Source organism: Boleophthalmus pectinirostris, unplaced genomic scaffold, assembly GCF_026225935.1.
Source record: "Boleophthalmus pectinirostris isolate CB_2022bp ecotype Guang Dong unplaced genomic scaffold, ASM2622593v1 HiC_scaffold_17, whole genome shotgun sequence".
Taxonomy (NCBI): Eukaryota; Metazoa; Chordata; class Actinopteri; order Gobiiformes; family Gobiidae; genus Boleophthalmus; species Boleophthalmus pectinirostris.
Genome location: NW_026571115.1, coordinates 21,808,363 through 21,827,703, shown reverse-complemented (window position 1 = coordinate 21,827,703; position 19,341 = coordinate 21,808,363). Strand labels below are relative to the sequence as shown.

Below are 19,341 nucleotides of genomic sequence, written 5' to 3'. Positions count from 1 at the left end.
GCAGGAGAAGACTTGCTCCCCTGAACTTTGCCTTGGTGTCAGAGTGGAACTTGTCGATTTGGCAAATAGTGCGGTGTCGGACAAGACCGTGCCTCTCCTCCACTCCCACCTGCTCCCTCCTTCTCTCTCTCTCTCTCCTCATGCTGCTCTCACTCTCTCCCTCTCTCTGCCACTAGCACCCCCCTCGTCACCCACCCTCTTTCTCTTTTCCCTCCCTTTCAGCTCTTGAAGCTAACGCATTGGCTGGGCTACAGGCATCTTGTTGCCAAATAGGTGGGCCCTACGCGTGTTGGCAAAGACTCAAGCAATGGTTAGGGAAAGAACGCGGAGAGGACGAGAGACGTCGAGCGAGAAACAGAAAGAGGAAGAGAGAGAGTTGGAGAGAAAAGGGGAAAAAAGAAGCGGCACTCGGCTTTGCCAGCGGTCGTATGCGCTCGTCCAACATTGATTCGGCTCTGTATTTTTTTCCCCTGTTCTGTGCTCTGCTCTCCCTGGCCCCCCCATCTGTGTGTGTGTGCTGCTGTGTGAGTGTGTGTGAGCCTTGTGCCGGCCCAGGGATCAGAACAGACACCACAAATTACGCTTTGCCAAGGATTTTTTTTTTACTTTTAATTTTTTTTATTTTTTATTTTTGGAAAGCGCAAAGGACTGTTTACTTTATCTCTTCCCGTTGTTGAAGTTTTTTGCCTCTTCACAATATTGTCAACATTTGGAATTTTTTGGGAATTTTATTTTGCTTTTTTTTCCTCTCCTCTTTTTGTTATTTTGTGCTTTTGTCTAATGAGTTTTTGGCCGGGTTCCTGCTGCAGCAAAACGTGAATTTGCCCATTCCGGGAAATCTTTTTTTCTCTCTCTTTACTTTGGCCCACTCTTTCTAGTGAGCAGCATATTCAGCTAATTATTTTTTTTTTTACAATCCCCAACTTTTTTTTCATCTGGTATTTCTTCACACTCTGCCAAACCAACACTTGCTTTACATTGGGGAGCGCGGGAGGAAACGAAAAAAAAAAAAACTGGTGCAGGAGATTTTTTTTTTTCACTTTAAACGCTGTGCCAAATTTATGATGAGAGTGCAAAATGGTAACTACCAGGCCGTCTGTCTTCCTCTTGCTGTGTGGTTTTCTGTGGTGATTTGTGTCTACATTCAGTTTGTTGCGGATATGTGAGTCGGGTTGGAGCTCCCCTTGCATGGTAGCGCAGATAGGGAAATGGTATGGCTGATCTTTTAGCAGCACATTTCAACAGTGGTCTTGTGGCGGCAAAGCTTGGCGGTGGTGAGCGACCGGTGTGTGGCAACCCTGGCACAGGAACGCTGTGGCGAGATCTGGGCTTTGTTGCCCAGAGATATGTAGTGAAGGTATTATAGCGCTGATGAATAACTTGCTTTTTGGACAGAAAAGTGGGAGCGCACCTCGGCTCAGCACTTTCTTTTTGCATGTACATTTTCTGTGTGTTGTGTGTGTTTTATGAAGTTTATTTCAGTTTGGATTAAACAAATTGTTTTTTTTTATTTTTTAACAACTTTTAAGAAACACTGTCTGTATATAATATAATGTTAACTATATACTATTTTACTCTACGCTTAAAGGCTGTAATGCTATACTGGAATTTTATACAATGTTGTCATTTTGAATGAATGAATGAATGAGACAAGAGCTCCAAACTTTTAATTGTGCATTCTGTTTTTGATATTTTATTGGTTCTGCATGAAAAATAATCTAACTTTACAGTTATTAGAATATATGTTTAGAAATATGTTTTTACTGTTTTATTATTTTATTTATTTATTATTATTTATTCTAAATTTATAATTAGAATTTGATTTCAAAAGACCTAACTGAATGTTACACTAATGTTATTGTCATCTTTCTCCAGGATGAATTTCATCCCTTCATTGAGGCCCTCCTCCCACATGTCCGTGCCTTCTCCTACACCTGGTTCAACCTACAGGCTCGCAAGCGCAAATACTTCAAGAAGCACGAGAAGAGGATGACCAAGGACGAAGAGCGCGCAGTGAAGGACGAGCTGTTAGGGGAGAAGCCAGAGATCAAGCAGAAGTGGGCCTCGCGCCTCTTGGCCAAGCTGCGCAAGGACATCCGGCCAGAGTTCCGCGAGGACTTTGTGCTCACCATCACGGGGAAGAAGCCCCCCTGCTGCGTGCTGTCCAACCCCGACCAGAAGGGCAAGATCCGCCGCATCGACTGCCTACGCCAGGCCGACAAGGTGTGGCGGCTGGACCTGGTGATGGTGATTCTGTTCAAGGGCAGCCCTCTGGAGAGCACGGACGGAGAGCGCCTGGTCAAGTCGCCCCAGTGCTCCAACCACGGCCTGTGTGTCCAGCCACACCACATCGGAGTCACGGTCAAAGAGCTGGACCTCTACCTGGCCTACTTCGTCCACACACCAGGTACGCACTAGCTAGTCTGCATTAGGCTTCTATATTATGCTATTTATTCACAGTTTTCATAGGTGTTGTGAATAGAGAGAAAATAAAGGCAGGTGAGGTGAGGGAGGAAGAGTGTGAGGGGAAAGATGTCATAAATGCTTTTCACAAGCCACATTCCTTTATGGCTTTTTGCATGGTACATATATTCTACAAATTATTGCGAAACAATTGAATCAAAATAGTCAGTAGTGGCTAAAAAACTTTTAAATGTTATGTTATAATGTTTTTTTTTATGTAAATAATGGTTTAGTTGTGACTTGTTTTGTCTCTAATGTCTAACATCTCTACTTTTTTCTGATTCACATATTGTGTACTTTAGAAATAGTCAAAATACAACTGTACAAATTCTTCCACAGATATGGCACTTTTCACGATACCCTTTTTGCATCTTTTATCTGCTAATATCATGCAGCCATAGTTTATTTACTTTCCATACACTTCCGCGATCCCCGTGCCAAGCCTGGCCTTGATAAAGCTCAAAGCAGATCTTGTGCCAAACGGCGATAAACACAACAAACAGTGCTCAGGGCTCCGATAAGCGCTGCATCTTTGCGTTTAACACCACGCTGTCATCTCGAGCCTTCGTCGCCATTTCTATCTGCTCAAAAAAGATCCAGCAGACTTTGACAGCACGTCTCGCAAACCTGTGTTTACTTAGAGATATGTTTGCCTCGCCACATTTGTTAAAGCATTTGTGTGCAAATTTGTCTAAATCCGAGCTCCGATGTTCCCCTGTGCCATGTGTCAACAAAAGCATCTGCAAACCTGTTTGTTTGTATGTGGAAAAAGCACATCTCCATTAGCAGTGTAATGATTGGGACGTCAGTGAGCAGTGGAGCTTCTTTTGAGGTACCCTGAGAGTCAGCCCAAAGCTGGCCCTGTCCCAGGGAGTGTGAAGGCGCCCATGGCTCTGTGTGTGGAGCTCTGCCTCTGCCTCCACATCGAGCCGCTCGGAAAAACTCTCCAGAACGAACACACACTACAGCAGCGAAAAGGCAGGCGCGCTGAATATATGAAAGTAAAGCCAGTAAATGTATTTGCCTAAAACGCAAAACACACCATAAACTGCTCAGTACAGTTTACTTTTTTTACATTTTTAATGCTTAATAGTCAAAATTGTTCCACTTTAACACTATATTGTATTGATGTTTTAGAATTTTAAATAATTAACAATTGTTTTCAAAGCTTTTAAATTTGTGTTAGCATTTTTATTAAAATGATGCATTATTATCCACTGTAACTTGCAAATTTCCATCTCTCACAGTACAATATTATAGGCCTTTTTATATACATTTTACCATCAAATATGTGTACAACGTATGCATAAATGTGCACGGGGTTTTGCCATATTGTTTTTCAGCAGGAGCTGTGTTTTGTGGCTCTGTGGTTCGTAGCAGGTGTAAGCACTGTTCCCCTCACACAAACGCTCACAGACAGTTAGCGAGCGCGGCTATTATCCTGCTCCTCTTACCACTGGCATACAGTTACAGCCCTTAATGCTGCTCCTTGGCAGAGAGGTGCAGGGCTCCTCTGCGACAGAGCGCCCCATGCCAGGCTCCTTTCAGCCCTGTGTGTAACTCGGTGAGCGCCTCTTCCTGTCCCACAATGCTCTGGGGCCAAACCGCCGCTCAGATTAGCTCCCAGCGCAGCCTGGTGCCCCTCCGAGTAAAGCCCTTTTTGCTCTTTGCCAGGATTTCAGCTCCACTCACGACCGCAGCTAGTCCTTCTGCAGTGAATCTTGAAATTCTGTTGTAGTTACGTTGACTACTTTTTGGATTTCAGTTGAGACATTTGTTAAATCTTTTACTTCAATACAGCGGCAAGTCCAGTGTTTGAGAAATGGTTTAAAAACTTGAGGCGACTGAGCTTTGTTTGTGCATTTAAATTAATATTTTTATTACTGTGTCTTTTTGCCACGCATGACTCAGGCTATTTAACTTTTAAACACATTTTTTATTTATCTGCACAGTTTCTAAACCTTTTAAATCTATTCAATATTCAATCAGACCTTATCCTTATCATAGCTTATTTTATGATAGAGTGTAACATATTTCTTTAGCCATAAGGTAAATCATGTAAACAGTGGCTACCTTTACACTATTTTCAGAGAGTTAACCAGGGTGAGGCAGAGTTTACAGTGGACAGACACGTAGCGGCTCTGCTCTGACCCTTGCAGTGGCAGCGTTACAGTTTTATTCTTAGCTCATCATCGTGCGGTGTCTCGCGGAAGCTATCAGTTGTCAGGTTGCACGCGATTGGACCTCAGCCTCCTCACTCACCCCTCCAGTCCCATCCCACCTCCTCTGTGCCCCCCGTCCCACTGATGTCACCACGGGCCTAACCCAGCTGCAGAGGCCTGGGGTGAGCCAAGCTTTCATGTGATGTGTGATTGACAGGGCAGGACATCCAACCCGCTTCTTCTCTGTTTCCCTGCAGTACAGTGTGTGTGTGTGTGTGTGTGTGTGTGTGTGTGTGGCTCTACATTTGTCCAATTATAGCCTGGACTCACAGGCAGGGCAGCTAGAGCAGGGACACATCAAAGCGGTTTGAGGCTGGACTGAGCTGGACTTGCTCCCTGTGTTTCTGCTTCTGCTCCACGGCGGCGGAAAATAAAAACAAAACATTGCAGTGTTTTTCCTTTTGACAAATACCTTGCAGCAGATGTATTTATTTCATGCCTCCACACGCACCTATCACTTTACCCCAGTCAGTCAAACCCATTTGTAGCATGGCTCTAAAACTTTCCCAGTTCACTCCCGCCAAACTGTAACTGATGTCACAAATTCAGGTTTTAATTTTCACTTTTGTATCTTGATGTTAGCATCATAACCTGAAAAAAAAATGTCTTCTTAACATAATTGCGCTTGGTCTAACCCTTTGGTATAGACATTTAATATTATATTTATTTAGATGAAAGTAGGGCTGGGTCATATGGTAATAAAAATCTAATTGTGATCTCATCATTATTGTAACGGTCTGATATCGTCATAATGTGATTCAGTGTTTCTCTATTTAATGCAGCTCTATGCTCAAACACACACACTTCCTCACCCTCTTCTCCTATTGGTCACCTCTATAATGCTTTCTGTAAGGAGTGTGTGACAGCTGGACTTAACCTATTACAGTGAAGTTCGAAGGCAATAGAAAAAAACTAAATGTAGCTTATAGGAATCGAGATAAAATCAAAATCGTGTTATAGTTCCAAGAAAATCATCCTATTATTTTTTGCCATATCACTCACGCCTCGCATCATGTATGAAATTAGACTGAATATGAAATTAAGCGCTGTAAAAACAACTACTCTACTTAACTAGGCTGTGGCTGTTGATAATAATAGTTGGGTTGTGGTCCAAAGTGATGTCTGGCTCGTCATTGTGCATTGACCACATTGACTTGTGTGGTCTCTGCAATAGTCATATTTCGAGATTTCTTTTACTACTTACTCATTACAATTTCCCGTAGCTCTTGTTTTCTTATTAGTTGTCTTTAAGTCACAGCGAACAGGCTCCAACTCTGGGCTTGTGAGACATTCATTTACCCATCAGCATGTCGTAGCCATCGCTCTTAACGTTACAAATAGTCTGCAGAGTGTGTTTTAATAGAGCCGAACAAAGCAGGGAATCAACAGGGAGCCAGGCAAGACGGACAGCCAGGGACTTAACGCCTCCTCACGTCAAAATAATCCCTCAAACACATCTTATCTGCTTTGTCCAATATCCTGAGCTGCACAAGGGATGCAAACTTATCAGATGTGGTTATGTAATGAACAAAGACAGGTAGAGCTATAGTCAAACCCTGATCTGTTCTCTATACTGTAAACATTGTGCTGTTACATGTATAGAGTTACAGACCTTACCTGTTCATCTATTGACCCAGAGACCCAGTTCACACAATACTCTTGATTCACCCTGTATTTCTTCAAATCACATACATTTTTCATTTGGTTTGTAAAGGGCTAAATTACTACATGGACAAATATTTTCCTAAAAAGACACATGATTTAGGTTGTGATTTTAAGGCACAACCCCATTCAGCATTGCACAAATTAAACTAAATAACAAACAAAAGCAATTATCTGACCCTTCCTGTGACCATAGCTCATCTCACAAAATGAATAGTGTTGACCATTCTTTCAGATTATAAGATTAGATGATGCTCTTATAAAAACGAATAAATAAATCTACAGGGGCTTGGAGATTTGAAAGGAAACAGACCAGGCCTATTGCATTTAGGGAAGACGCCCTAAGTGAAAAAGCAGTACAGTCCGAATGCTTACAACGGAAACTCGTCTATTGAAATAGCCCTGCCAATAAAGCTTTCGTGGGACAGTGTAGGATGCTGTTGTTTTGAAAATATATTGCAGCGCTGGGGCCTCGTACAACCCGAACTGGCCGATTTTCAGATGCTGCAGCTTTCCTTTTTTTTGCAGTGGCGGAGGGAGAGAAAGAAAAGATGGAAAAGAAAGAGGTCTGGGAAAAACATCTGAATACGGCTTTTGCTTTTCGCTGGTTCAGATTTGGCCCAAAGCTTTGACCTCCGCAACCGCCTCTCTCACAACTTTGCCCCACGGTTTTAGGTCTGACAGCTGAACGGCTCTAGGGACTGGGGCTGGGCCAACGCTGCCTCTTATTCTCTGTAATTATCCAGTTTAGTGAGTAACATTGAAAAGACATAACACAAAAGAGTGAGTATATGATTGAATTAGGTTTCATTTAGGAAACGGAGGTCAGGTCCTAACTCCGCAAATAGAAAAATTCTCTCTAGCAGAAAGTGGCAACATGGATTAGCATTATTTCCTAATTTCACTGTACACTGGTTTTTAATTATTTGTGTAATTAAGGTTAATAAATAAATGTTGTGGTGTTTGTTTTATCAGCCTAGCTTTTGTTTTTTCTGGTGCGGTTTTGTTTAATAGTACAAGATATCTGACATTTAAAATTATGGGTGTTTAAAAAAATTGATTGCTCAAATTTTTTTTTAATAATTCATATTAATGTTGCCTAAACTTATTAGTAAGCGTGCAAAACTGAAGGAAATTTTCTGGATATCTATACAAAGGAAGAAAATGTGTTTGGAATTGTAGTTTATTTACAGTATTTTATCATGTTATTTTAATAATATTCTAATTTTTGAAATATCATACATTTAAAACTACATTCAGATTCACATTAGTTGATCTTTTTGCATTTATTTTAATAGCAACAAAAAACCCAAACCCATACATAGGGCTGTCTCATTTGAGCGTGTGAATTTGCATGACCAGTCCCCTCGTTTTTCTTTTTTTTTTTTTTTTTTTTTGGTCTCTCTCTCTCCCTCTCTCCCCCTCTCTCTGTCCCGTCGCCAGGCCTGAAATCTGCCCGTTCCCTTAAAAAGCATACGTGCAGCACACAGGAGGGGCTAGCAGCTTGGCCGGACCCTCTGCTCTGGCCGGGGGCAGAGGAGAGAGGTGAGGAAGGAGACTTAAAGCAGGAGCCCGAGCTGTGAGATACCAAAGGAAACGTCTTGTTTTCCGGGCTCGCTCCCAGACGCTACATTCCGGACAGTCTGTGGCGTTCCTTGTTCCCTCGGACCAGTGGAGCAGAGCGCGCGGAGACCTGCCCTGTAATCGGGACAGGCTCTTACTATCCATGGGGTTCAGATGATGAGAAATTAGGAACGTTGCCATAGTGATTAACAATTTAAACCAAAATTTTACATATTTTGAAGGCGAAAAAAGTCCTCAAAATGTAACTGGAAGCTGAATTGCGCACTTCCCTGTCAAATTTATACTCCCTTTCACCTTTAGGCGTTTATTATTCAAATTTAAAATAAATTACTGCTAAAAAATTTTAATTCTTCACTGGTAATAAATGCCATTCACCATTGTTGCGATGATATTGATATAAAGTAATAAGAAAAGCATAGAATAAAGATGATGCAAAATGCCATGCTGAAACAAAGAGAAAGGGAGGGCACACATTCAGGCTAGTGGGGCTGGTTGGCAGCGCTTGGCAGGCAGCGCTGCAGCTCTGTTTAGAAGGTGCCAGCTTTTCAAACCGACACACAGCCTCTGCCAACTCCTCTCCTTCTGATCCTTTCTTTCTCCCCTCATTTTAACATTTTTCCCCCCATATCCTTGTTTTCGCTTAACACTTCTTCCCCTGTGCGTCCCCTTGCACCCCTAAAAGCTCTCCTATAGGCGCTCTGTCACAGCGGGGTGCCGGCATACCCAGCGATTTTAAACTTATTTTGCGTCTCTGTCTGGAATAAAAGAGCTATCGTGTTACCAGACGTTTTTTTCTTCTTCTTCTCGCTCTAAAATATGTTCCGCCGGCTTTTGCAGGGCGAATATTCAGTGTGATGGTGCTGCTGCTGTGAATTCAGGTCCAAAACAAAATGGCGGATTAAGCCAAGCTGGTCGCCACCGAGACAGTAGGACTAGCAATGCGTGCGTGAATCCGTGTGGCAAATGTGATTTCTATTCTAGTAAACATTTATGATATTCACAAATGCTGACGCCATAGAAATGAAGTATCAATGTATACGAGATTTAAAGGAATGAGAAGGGAGGACATTTTCCACTGCTCTCCCTCCCCGCTGCTCTGGCTCTTTTGGCAGATGACACACTTTCTGGATGAAACAAAAAATAAACGGCGGACAAAAACACACAATTTTACCATGGTAACGGCACTGTTTACAAACAACGTAACACCATTATTATTTTTGTTACAGAATGCAATTTTTAGAGCTGAGAAAACTTCAACTGTACCATCAAAACAATTAAAAAAATGAAACTTCTCTGGTGGATACTCTGCTTATCTCTGTTGCTTTTCCTGCAATCTTCCATACATTTATTCAAATATATGTTTTTATTGTAAAGAAAATACTTACTAAAGAAAAACCTAATACTTGTAAAGAAAAACCTACTGTGAATGGACTCGCCTCTCCATAGACTTGACCTGTTGCTTGGCCAGGTGGTGTCACTTCCTTTTCTCTATGGATTTACAACTTAAATTCCATAATAATCGACTAGAAAAGTTTCATAGTGTACCTTTAAAACAATCTGATGAAAAAGAAAAATGACAGTATTGACAACTGACTAATGTCCACTACTAATAACATTTTTCAAACAGTCTTATGAGCTTAACTGTGTGTCATAATGTGCTTTCCTGGGATCTTCCATTACACAGCTAAATGCTCACATACCGTAACAACATCAGACTGTCTTCCTATAGCACACCCCAAACCACAACTGGGCCATCCTTCAGATTCCATGCGAACATTGGGCCTTTCAGCAGCCGCCGCGCTCTGAGTGACGGGGCGAGCGTTAAACGGTGGGTGTGGGGGTGGATGGAATTACTCAATAATGATCAGAAAATTAGAGCCATTATTGAGGGAGAGTAAACAGGCCTCTCTAAGTGTGAAAGAGCCTATTCAGATGGGACCAGGAGCAGGAGTCCTTTCTTCCATTCAGAGATGCACCCATGGCCTTGAGAGCCCCCCTTTTGTTGGCTGGAATAACAGAGTGAATGTATGGGGTCGCCGGGGCAGGGGTCCTGTTCATGCGAGTATAAGCTCAGTATGGAAGACCTATTGACCAGAGACGCTTCCCATAAATCAATACTTCCAACTTCTTTTATTGTCCAGTTAAGCCTGTGGTGTCCAGACAGCTTTCTCCCACTAGCTCAAACGATTATGTGCAGGATGGCCTTGCAATAGAGAAGCACATTTTGCGATGGAAACTTAAAGGGGCACTGTGTAACTTTTCTGGTGGAAGGTTTGGAGAATTTATTGCCTTGCCTGAAATGCTCCACAGTATGGCATTGCACTTAACCCATCTTCACGGTGACAAGCAGATGATGCTGCAGTTCAGATCCGTGGAGAGACGACCCCAATCAGAGTATGAATTTATGTGTGTCAAGGCATTTTTGAACAATAAAACAGCTGTAAATTAATAAAGGTAGATAAAGTGTAGTGGAAAACATTGGTTAGTGGAAAAAACAATAACATCTCAAAGTTACATAGTGCACCTTTAGAAATAAACTTGTCTAAATTACTCATACTTTGGGATAATAAGAAAATAATATTAATTTGTGTTTTTATTAATATTGTAACGATTTCTCGGTACGATATTATCACGATATACATCTCACGATATGATATTTATTGAGATATTTTGGAGAGGCTGATATAATTGTAGATAGGATGCTTTTTTGCTTTTAAAATACCTTGACAAGATTTTGGTGTGAATTATTACTGTCATAATCCCAAGAATTCAATTCAAAAACATATTTCTTCATGTTGTGTGCGCTGAAATGAATCATGGGATATGTAGTTCCCGATGTGTATTAGATATTGTTACTATAAAACAATGCATTTAAGTAAAGGATTTTGTAATTTGATATATTGTGATGCCCCACGATATTATTGTGAGACTTTTAACGATATGATATGACAATATTTCAGTTACTGTTACATCCCTTGTCACTACTCTGCTTTTTTAGAGATATTTCATTGTTGTCATATGTCTATTTTATATACTATGTTGTCACTGTACTAAAAGGTGAGGAAAGGGTTCGATACTTGATACCACAATGGTAATGAAAATGCACACCTTTTTATACACATTATATATAATAAAAAAAAAACAACAACAACATAATATTAACATAAATTAGTATTTAGCTTTGATACTAGTTTCAGTATTGATCAGTATCTTGTATGGATTTTTTGACCCTCATACTGTCTACCATACAAATAACCAAAACTATCATATAAAATAAGTCTTTTTCTTGCATCTCTTTACTTTATCTCAACGCCAAGCATTCCACTCGCATACTTTCTACTTTTTATTTTGTGCAAATTAGCCAAACTTTGCTAATTAACTCGTCTGCCAGAAGCACTAAGTTCAGAAATCTTGGCAGGCATGCGTGTTAGTGTTTCTAAGTGTCTACAAGTGCACCTGGGTGTGTTTTTTTTCTTCCTCTTTCCCTCTGCTCTCTCTTCGCTCAAACACCACACACTTGTTTTCGGTCTGCAGCATCCGGGGAGGCGACAGTCAGGGGAAGATGGGTGTAAAGTGGGCGCTAATGCAAAGACTTCCGCGTTAGAAAGTGAAATATTGTAATTAATGTAAAACTAAGTAAATGAACTCGGCGCGTCCCTTTGCTGCCACTTCAGAATACAGAGAGGAGAATTTGCGGCATTAGGTGGGGTTGCCAGATCTGTAATTATAAGCGATGCAGACATTCACTTATAGTTTATTAGCGCAATTATTGGTGTGCGTGCAGGGTTTTATGGGTTTAGAATCTTTTAAAAATGGAAGAAATTTGCAGATGAAATTTGAGAGACATAATCGATACAGGAAGTAAGTTTGGAAGGTTGGGTTTCGGAATTTATTGAAAAATTAAGATATAGAAAGCAATTTAAAACAAATAATGTGTCATTTGAATGGTGGAAAATGGCTCAAAAATTCATAACATAAAGCTGAACTCTGTGAATTGATGTGTACTACTTGAGTAAATGTAATTATTTTATTGAAAATCTAATCCATACAAATTCAACTTTACTATTTTCATAATTAATAAAAATCATTTCTTTTAAAGGGCTGCATATTTTAATAACTATAACTTTTGAACTTTACATTGATGTGCATTTAATCAGTAAATAAAAGGTAATTCTGAGGACAAAGCTGACTGAACTCTGATGCTTCAAGTGTAAGTGACCCGCTTGGATCCGTATTAGAACGACCATTGAATAGCGTTGCCATGGTCACGTTTTTTTTTTTTTTCTCTCTCTCGCTGCCTACCTTTCCTGGGCCATTTCCAGGCGGTGTGGGTGACTGGCCTGGTTGGCACGCTGAACTGTCATGGCTTGTGGGGCGGTTCGTGCGGCAGCCTGGTCCTCGCCGTGGCAACCAGAGTGTAAAGCCCTGCCAGTGGAATCCAGTCAGATCACTTTCACTGTATAGAGGGCATCCCCCGCTCGCCCTCTGCACATACATTTACACTCGGACGTTCCCGCATATAAAAAAACTGGCAGATTTTGGAATTGGCTTAGTATTTGCTTGGTCACAGTAGCTTTACCTTCTGAAATTACGATTTTTGAGTTTGATATATCAGTATCATAGTCTGTTAGGCCATGAAAAAGACTGAATTCATAATGTATAAATAGTTTATTATGAATGATTCAGGCTTTGAAACTACTTAATTAATACACTAATACTAATAGCTAATCCTGACTTGTTGCGAAACTTGAAGCACTCTTGTTTTTATTTTTTAATTTAGTTTATTTATTTAATGAGACAGGGACAGTGCCCAATCTACATTAATCTTAACAGGAGAGTTGCATTGTACCAGGTTGTAGCACCAGGCCCTAGGCAGATTAATTGATTGATTGTATTTAATCAACCTTAGCTATCAGGCATCAGCTATTCATCCTGGAGATCTACGTAGCATGTTTTGGGTTTGGGTCCTAATAAACAAGTTCTTTGTATGACTTAAAACTACCATCTGTAATTATACACACCACCATCTACCATCTACTGGTGAAAAAAAAATCAAATAGAGTAACAGATGGTCGCTTTAAGTCTTTGTTCATACTTTATTAAAGCTAATTAAAGTTAAAAGTTATCTTAAAGCTATACGTTTCTAGTCGTAAGGTGTAATTTTTTTTATCTCTCTAAAGTAGCTCATTTGAATAGTGCTTTACTTCCAGGAAATCACCTTTTTTCCTTTATATTTCGTTTCATAATCCGTGAGCTGGATGTTTCTTGGCATTGCTGTCTGCTGTTTTTTCAATATTTGAAACTCTTGCCAAATCCGACATATGAAACTGTCGGACTGTAGGGTTAAAGCAGATTTTTGCGTTCACACATTTTGTTTAGTCTAAGGAGCTTAAAGGGACATCTCTTCTATGAGTACATTTTGTAACCAGATAGAAACTGTGATTGAAAACAAGTGAACCTGTCATGGATCTCCTCTGCAGGGAGACAGTTTAAACCACGTGTACATTTTTCATGTAAACTAAAATGATCTATTTGGAACATTAAGTCAGAATGAGGCTGTATTTTATATATTTCTGGATACAACTGTGCTCAGTGTAGTGAATCCATTATACTATTACATAAACATTTCTTTGTCCTTACCATAGCGTCTTAGAGCTGTTCAGAGGCATTGGGTGAAAATAGGATTGCACAAATTCTACATCTGTTTTTGATCTCCTCGGTTTCGGTCGGGACAAACTGGCTCATAGATTAGCCTGTCCCCAGTGGCTGTGTCATTTAGAAGTGTTCAAAGCGCTGTTGAGGTCAGATATGATTTGTTTTGCGGCACACATGAGCGATCACTGTGGACCCTCCCTCTGTCCTCTCGCCTTGTTCAACCCCACACCTGAACCCATCCACACCTGATGCCTGTGGGCCCTATTCAAATGAAGGAAAACTCCCACATTCATGAATCATAATTCACACTCAACTTAGGTTTGGGTAACATAAATTAACATGAAGTCACACTGCCGCCGGAAAGAAGCCATTATTAATCAAACGTACATTTTCTAGTCTCTGTTTCCTTGGAGATGTTATTGTTTTGCCCTTAATGTTCCACGGTAAAACTTAACCTTATCTATCTTGCATTCTTTTCAATTACTGGTGTTTTATTGCTTAAACATGCCTTTCAACACGTTCCTACCATTAATGGTCTCACCTTTCCTCAAATCTGAGCTGTAAATTGGCCTGGTGGCGCCACTTGTTTCTCTCCCTGAATATAGATGAGTTTAACGTGCGTTCGATTATCGTTCTGAATCGGTTTTCCGAGGAAGTTGCTTAGTGACACGTCCCTTTTCCTGAGATGGCGCAACTCGGACCTCGGTGGAGGAAAAAGTAGACCGAGCAAGGATTCCGAGTCAGCGCCCACTGTGACGTGTAAATATGAACTGTTTTCATTGTATTTGGACACTTAAATGACTATTTCAGTTCCTCGTATTACTGCAATACCTTACCGCGTCCGTATCACTGCCTGTGGGTTTGGTTGTTGGTGTTGTGGTGAGGCCAATATTAAACAAATACTTCATATATAGGGCGTTAACATCCCTAAGGTTGTAACAGAAGAGAAATCATAACATAAAATTAAGCGCAAATTTCAAAAATTTAATTAAAGTGGCAGCGTTTTCATCAAATGAGGGAATAGTCATAATCATAATCCACGTAGTCTGAAACATAATAATAGGCTTCAAGATCGGACGTAACGCCAAATCCGAGGTCCAAGTGGGAGTCGGAAGATAATCGAACGCAGGGTAATACCATACTGTGGAACATTCCAGGCAACATGTGGAACATTTCCACGGAGACGATGCTATAGTTATGAAACCAGGTAGTTGCCTCCCATATATGTTTTATTGGCTTTACTAAACAATATTAGCTAAACTAAATTGTTTGAAGATTATACTGAATGTTGAGTTATTTGTATTTTTTCTACTGTCTTTGAGAACATGGCAGTTGTCATAAGTTTATTGAGCAGACGTGTGGCTTTGATATTGCGTACAAAAGTGCTGTAGTCGTATTTGGAACACTTAAGCACAATCTGTTTTCTCTAATCTTCCATTGTTGTGAAATCAGGGGTTCGTAAAGAACCAATAGCACACCCTTTTGTTGGTTTCCCTTTAGCCGTAACGTTGGAGCAGATATACTGTCATTTGGCCTTTTGTGCGGTAACATCTGATCAGTGTATTATTAGCCACGGACCACCCTGCTTCTGAGCCCCACTTGAGTTTCCATTCTTGTAGCCTCAAAGCGTGTCTCTCCTCCAGCCACCCAAACACGTAGGCGAGCGAGGAGAGCGAATTAATGCCATGACAGATAGGAACGGAACAGCCAGAGAGCCCCTGCAGTGGTGATAGAGAAGGTAATCGGACCCCTAGTGTTTATTTTAAGAGCTGATGATCTAGAGGTGTCCATTAAAAGCAGAGGGCAAACAATTTAGGGGCTGTAAATCTGGACAGGGCTCCTGCTGCGGGTGTGGGCGTACCAGCCAACCAACTCTCGTTTTCTACCCCACCATAGGAAAGAAAAAAAAAAAAAAAAGAAGCACGAGATGACAGTGAATTAAAGCAATCTGGCCTTGATTTTGTGGTTAGATTTCTATCTGTGGTTTTGGCCGGGAGAGCGTCACAGATCCCGCTTTGTGCGCCCCACTCTGCGCTGGCTCTTTTTTATTGTCGTTCTGGTCTTTTCATCTGAGGTTACTTTTCCTTCTGGCCTGGCTGTAAAACACACCCTAACAAGATACTAGTTGCACTCAAAGGCTAGAAGGGTACTGTTTTTTCATGTTACCTCAAGCGACCCAACTCACAGATTAAACATAAAAACTTCAATCTACCTTTGATAAATAAATGATTATTATAATTTATACAGGAAGATTCAGCTATCTCGGGACCACATGAGAGGGCAAACTGGTAATTTCTTATAATGAAGGTGGAATTATACAATAGCCAGTGATAAATATGATGAAGAAATATGATCAATACATTTTTCAGTACCCAATTTTGAATCATGAGTGAAGAACATTTTTCAGAATTAAATTAAACCCCAGACTGATTCTTTGCGATAGTAACTGGATATTGTTTCCACATGATTCTCAACTCACAACGTCTCTGATTGGATCAAATTCTCTGCCGTTGTTTGTTTACTCCTTTACTCATTTACCAAAATATATTAAAAAATGTATAATATAATAATATCATTCAGTCTTTTTCGCAAATAGGTGGTATTACAAGTCAAACTAGAAGAAATAAAAGTCAGGTACTGGCCCTTTAAATTATGACATTTTTTTTACGTTATGATTGAGAGCAGAATAATTTTAAAATCTGTTGAGATTCCTCAGTAAATGTAGACTCAGTATTCACAGTAAGAAATGGAAAATAATTGATGCATACAAGACTGTGAATCATTATCGCGTTGCCAAATATGTGCTTTGGATGTTGATGGCTGCTGAGTGAAGCCTTTATTTTTGGTACAAAGCTAACTTTAGGCACACATTTGTTCCCAGCGCAATACCGAAAAACACCAGACACTTCACATGTAAAATCGCAAAAAAAATAAGTTGTGGTTTCCCTCCACTTCTCCATTCTCACTCATCTCCTTTCACTTAGGCTTTAAATGTGCGATGAAGTAATCCTGACATATTTTATACAGTAATGCAAAACAAACACTGGCCAATTACGCACATTCATCCCCCCAGTACCAATTCGTGGAAGTTGTTAGCCAAATAAAGCTCTTTTTTTCTAAGTTTCCATTTTACTCACTCTCTCTACGGATCTGTCCTGGCTAGACCTCTTAGCTGGAATCGTTTGGAGCACAGAGCCTCTTTTGTGGTGAGGCTACAAGGTGTTGGTGAGAAAGAACAGGATTTTCTCTCCTGGACTCAGGTCCCTTCCATCAATCCACTCCTCCTCCTCCTCCTGCTGCTGCTCGCTGTTTCATTTGACTTTCTTCAGGTCAGCACCGGTAAACAGACATTTACAGCACACACTGTTTATCACCCACACACCAGGGAAACTTTGCTGATTTAGTTTTGGAAAAGTCCCATGTTTTACTTGGAGAAGCTGTCAGCAATTTTGTGGTTTTCTAAAACATTGCATTTGTTGTTGGTTTTGTCTTTACGGCATGTAGGCATGATGCTAGCTTGCAACACATGTGTATGATGAGTGAGGTGAAATTTGTACCATACAAATTTTGTACCACAGCTGGTGTCTCTGAGTTTGTTGAGGGTTAGACTGGCAGTGTATTGAATATCTATTGTCTTCTTTCACTTGTTTATACTTTATTGGTCATCAGATAATCTACTTTATTTTGGTATTTGGCATAAAAATACTGGGTACATTAAAATGTTTGCATTAGCTCAAAATTGTGTACAGTATTTTAGCAGAGGTTGTTTGCATTAGATTTCTAGCCCCCTCTGCTGGCAATTGGGGGAAACAAATGATGTTTAAACAGCTTATTAGCAGCACACCTATTAAAGCTATTAGAGCTAAAAACAACTTGAAAATAGCCTTTTCTGCAATCGATTATGTAATTTTATACCAAATTTTATACCAAAAAATTTTAACCAGGGCATTAACCAAAGTATTAACCTTAGCCAAAATGAGATGGCTACTGTACTAGACCCTAAAAAGAATTTACGCGTTTACGTCCGAGTAGCAGTAGTATAGAGTTGACATTTCAGACGCCTGGATATTCCCCGGTGTGGAGTCTAGTTTTATTTCTCTGTAAAACACTACACCATACCTTCTATTAAGGTGGTCATAAACGCGATGAAATATAGATATACGTTGTTGCCAGACTGAGTGGAGAGCCTATAGTCCAAATTAGTAGCTTCATGTGTTATCTAAGTGTTGCTTTGTGGTGTGGATAATATACGGGGCAGGCCTCCATGCTGAGAATAATGTTACTCGGTTAACTAAGCTGTATTTTAGCCTTGACAGAACGGTTGCACGCGCCTCATTCACTCACACATACAGCACACAAAGTACACTTAATCAGGCCGACATGTGTTCACTGCAGCCTGTCATTACGCGTGCCTTGATGTGGTCACCGGGTGCTGCTTGGGCCTCTTATTATTGCAGTTTTATGACAACTCTCACTCGGAGCGCTCCATCCCTCAGTCCCTCCTCTTTCCCTCCTCTCGCTCCCATTATCCAAAGCCACATCCATTTGTCTCTCTGTGTTGCAATAAGACGCCTGTTTGTTTTGAGTGCGTAAACCATCTTGACACGTCTCCCAGGGGCACCGGGTGGATGTATAAGTTTACATGACGAGAGAGATGCGAACTTAAACTGCTATTATTCTGTTTTTGGGAAGTAGTTGGTGATGAGGTGATCAGTAAATTTGTATATTAAGACGTCACATTCGAGAGCTTAATATAGCTTGACTGATCTCATAGTTTTGCTTATGTGGGATGAATTGGTTACTCTAGAGTTTTAATGTATTGACTGTTGATTTTTTTGGACTAAAACTTTCAGCACCTGCATTATGATGTCATGTCCCACTGGTGACAAAGCTTTGTGTATGTTTATGTGTTTCGGTCTGTTTTATGGAGTTTTAAATGGCTGGTATACCTCCGGGCAGCTCTGGCATTTGTGCAAAAAAATTCCCCTGGTTTACCCTCTTCTTTACCTGTCAGCTCTTTATTTTGGTATATAGATTTATGACCCCATGCACTATTTACTGTAAGCTCTCATTTATTACTGCACTGACACAAGTTTAATAAACACTTTGAATAAGCATCTTCGAATCTCAGGCAAAACTTCTATAAAGAGCTTATTTAAAGCTGCACTGTCAGCTACCCAAACTGAAGTAGGTGCATTTGCGCACATGAGGACTGGTGTATGTTACGTGCACACAGTCGCACATTCGTAGCACTTTTCTGGCCTGCTCCTTAATTAACGAGGTCTTTGGGAGTTTAAGCCCGGCGGCAGAGGTTAAATGAGTGAAGCGAGTCACCTCAGGACAACAACAGGTAAATCCTGTTTAGATCAGCCCCGAGGCTCTACTTGTTCCTTAATTTGGTTTACGAACTGGCTCGTCTCTCGCCCTAATCACCCCCACACGTCTTTTTGCTAATCTGCCTCATGCACCTTTTCCAAATTTCTCTTCCTGTGCATCAGATGCAGCCCAGTGTCTGAGCTGCCGGCTAGTTCAGTCAAGGTGATGGACATTTAGCAGCGGGGCGAGGTGACACTAACACTCATATGTCAACACAGGAGGTTAAGCTCTCCTTGTATAGTCAATAGAGTGTGCTCTGACGCTCCACAATGTGTGACAGTGTTTGCTCTGAAGTGCTCTCAAATAACAGCAATAGGTCCTTTCCCTTTCCTCATTTCAGCAGTTAGTGTGAGGCTGTAATTAGCACCTCTAACTTAGT

General features: G+C 40.7%; 1 protein-coding gene across 9 annotated transcripts in view; it reads left to right on the top strand.

Moving 5' to 3' along the window:
• Positions 1-19,341, top strand: part of nfixb (nuclear factor I/Xb) — a 126,609-nt gene that overhangs the window by 35,329 nt on the left and 71,939 nt on the right. For 8 of the 9 annotated variants that reach the window (XM_055152583.1, XM_055152585.1, XM_055152587.1 and 5 more), the window contains one exon: positions 1,876-2,407. In XM_055152583.1, coding sequence (XP_055008558.1) covers positions 1,876-2,407 — 532 coding nt within the window. Of the gene's footprint in view, positions 1-1,178; positions 1,358-1,875; positions 2,408-19,341 lie in introns of those variants that run through there. The other variant, XM_055152582.1, reaches the window with a different exon arrangement.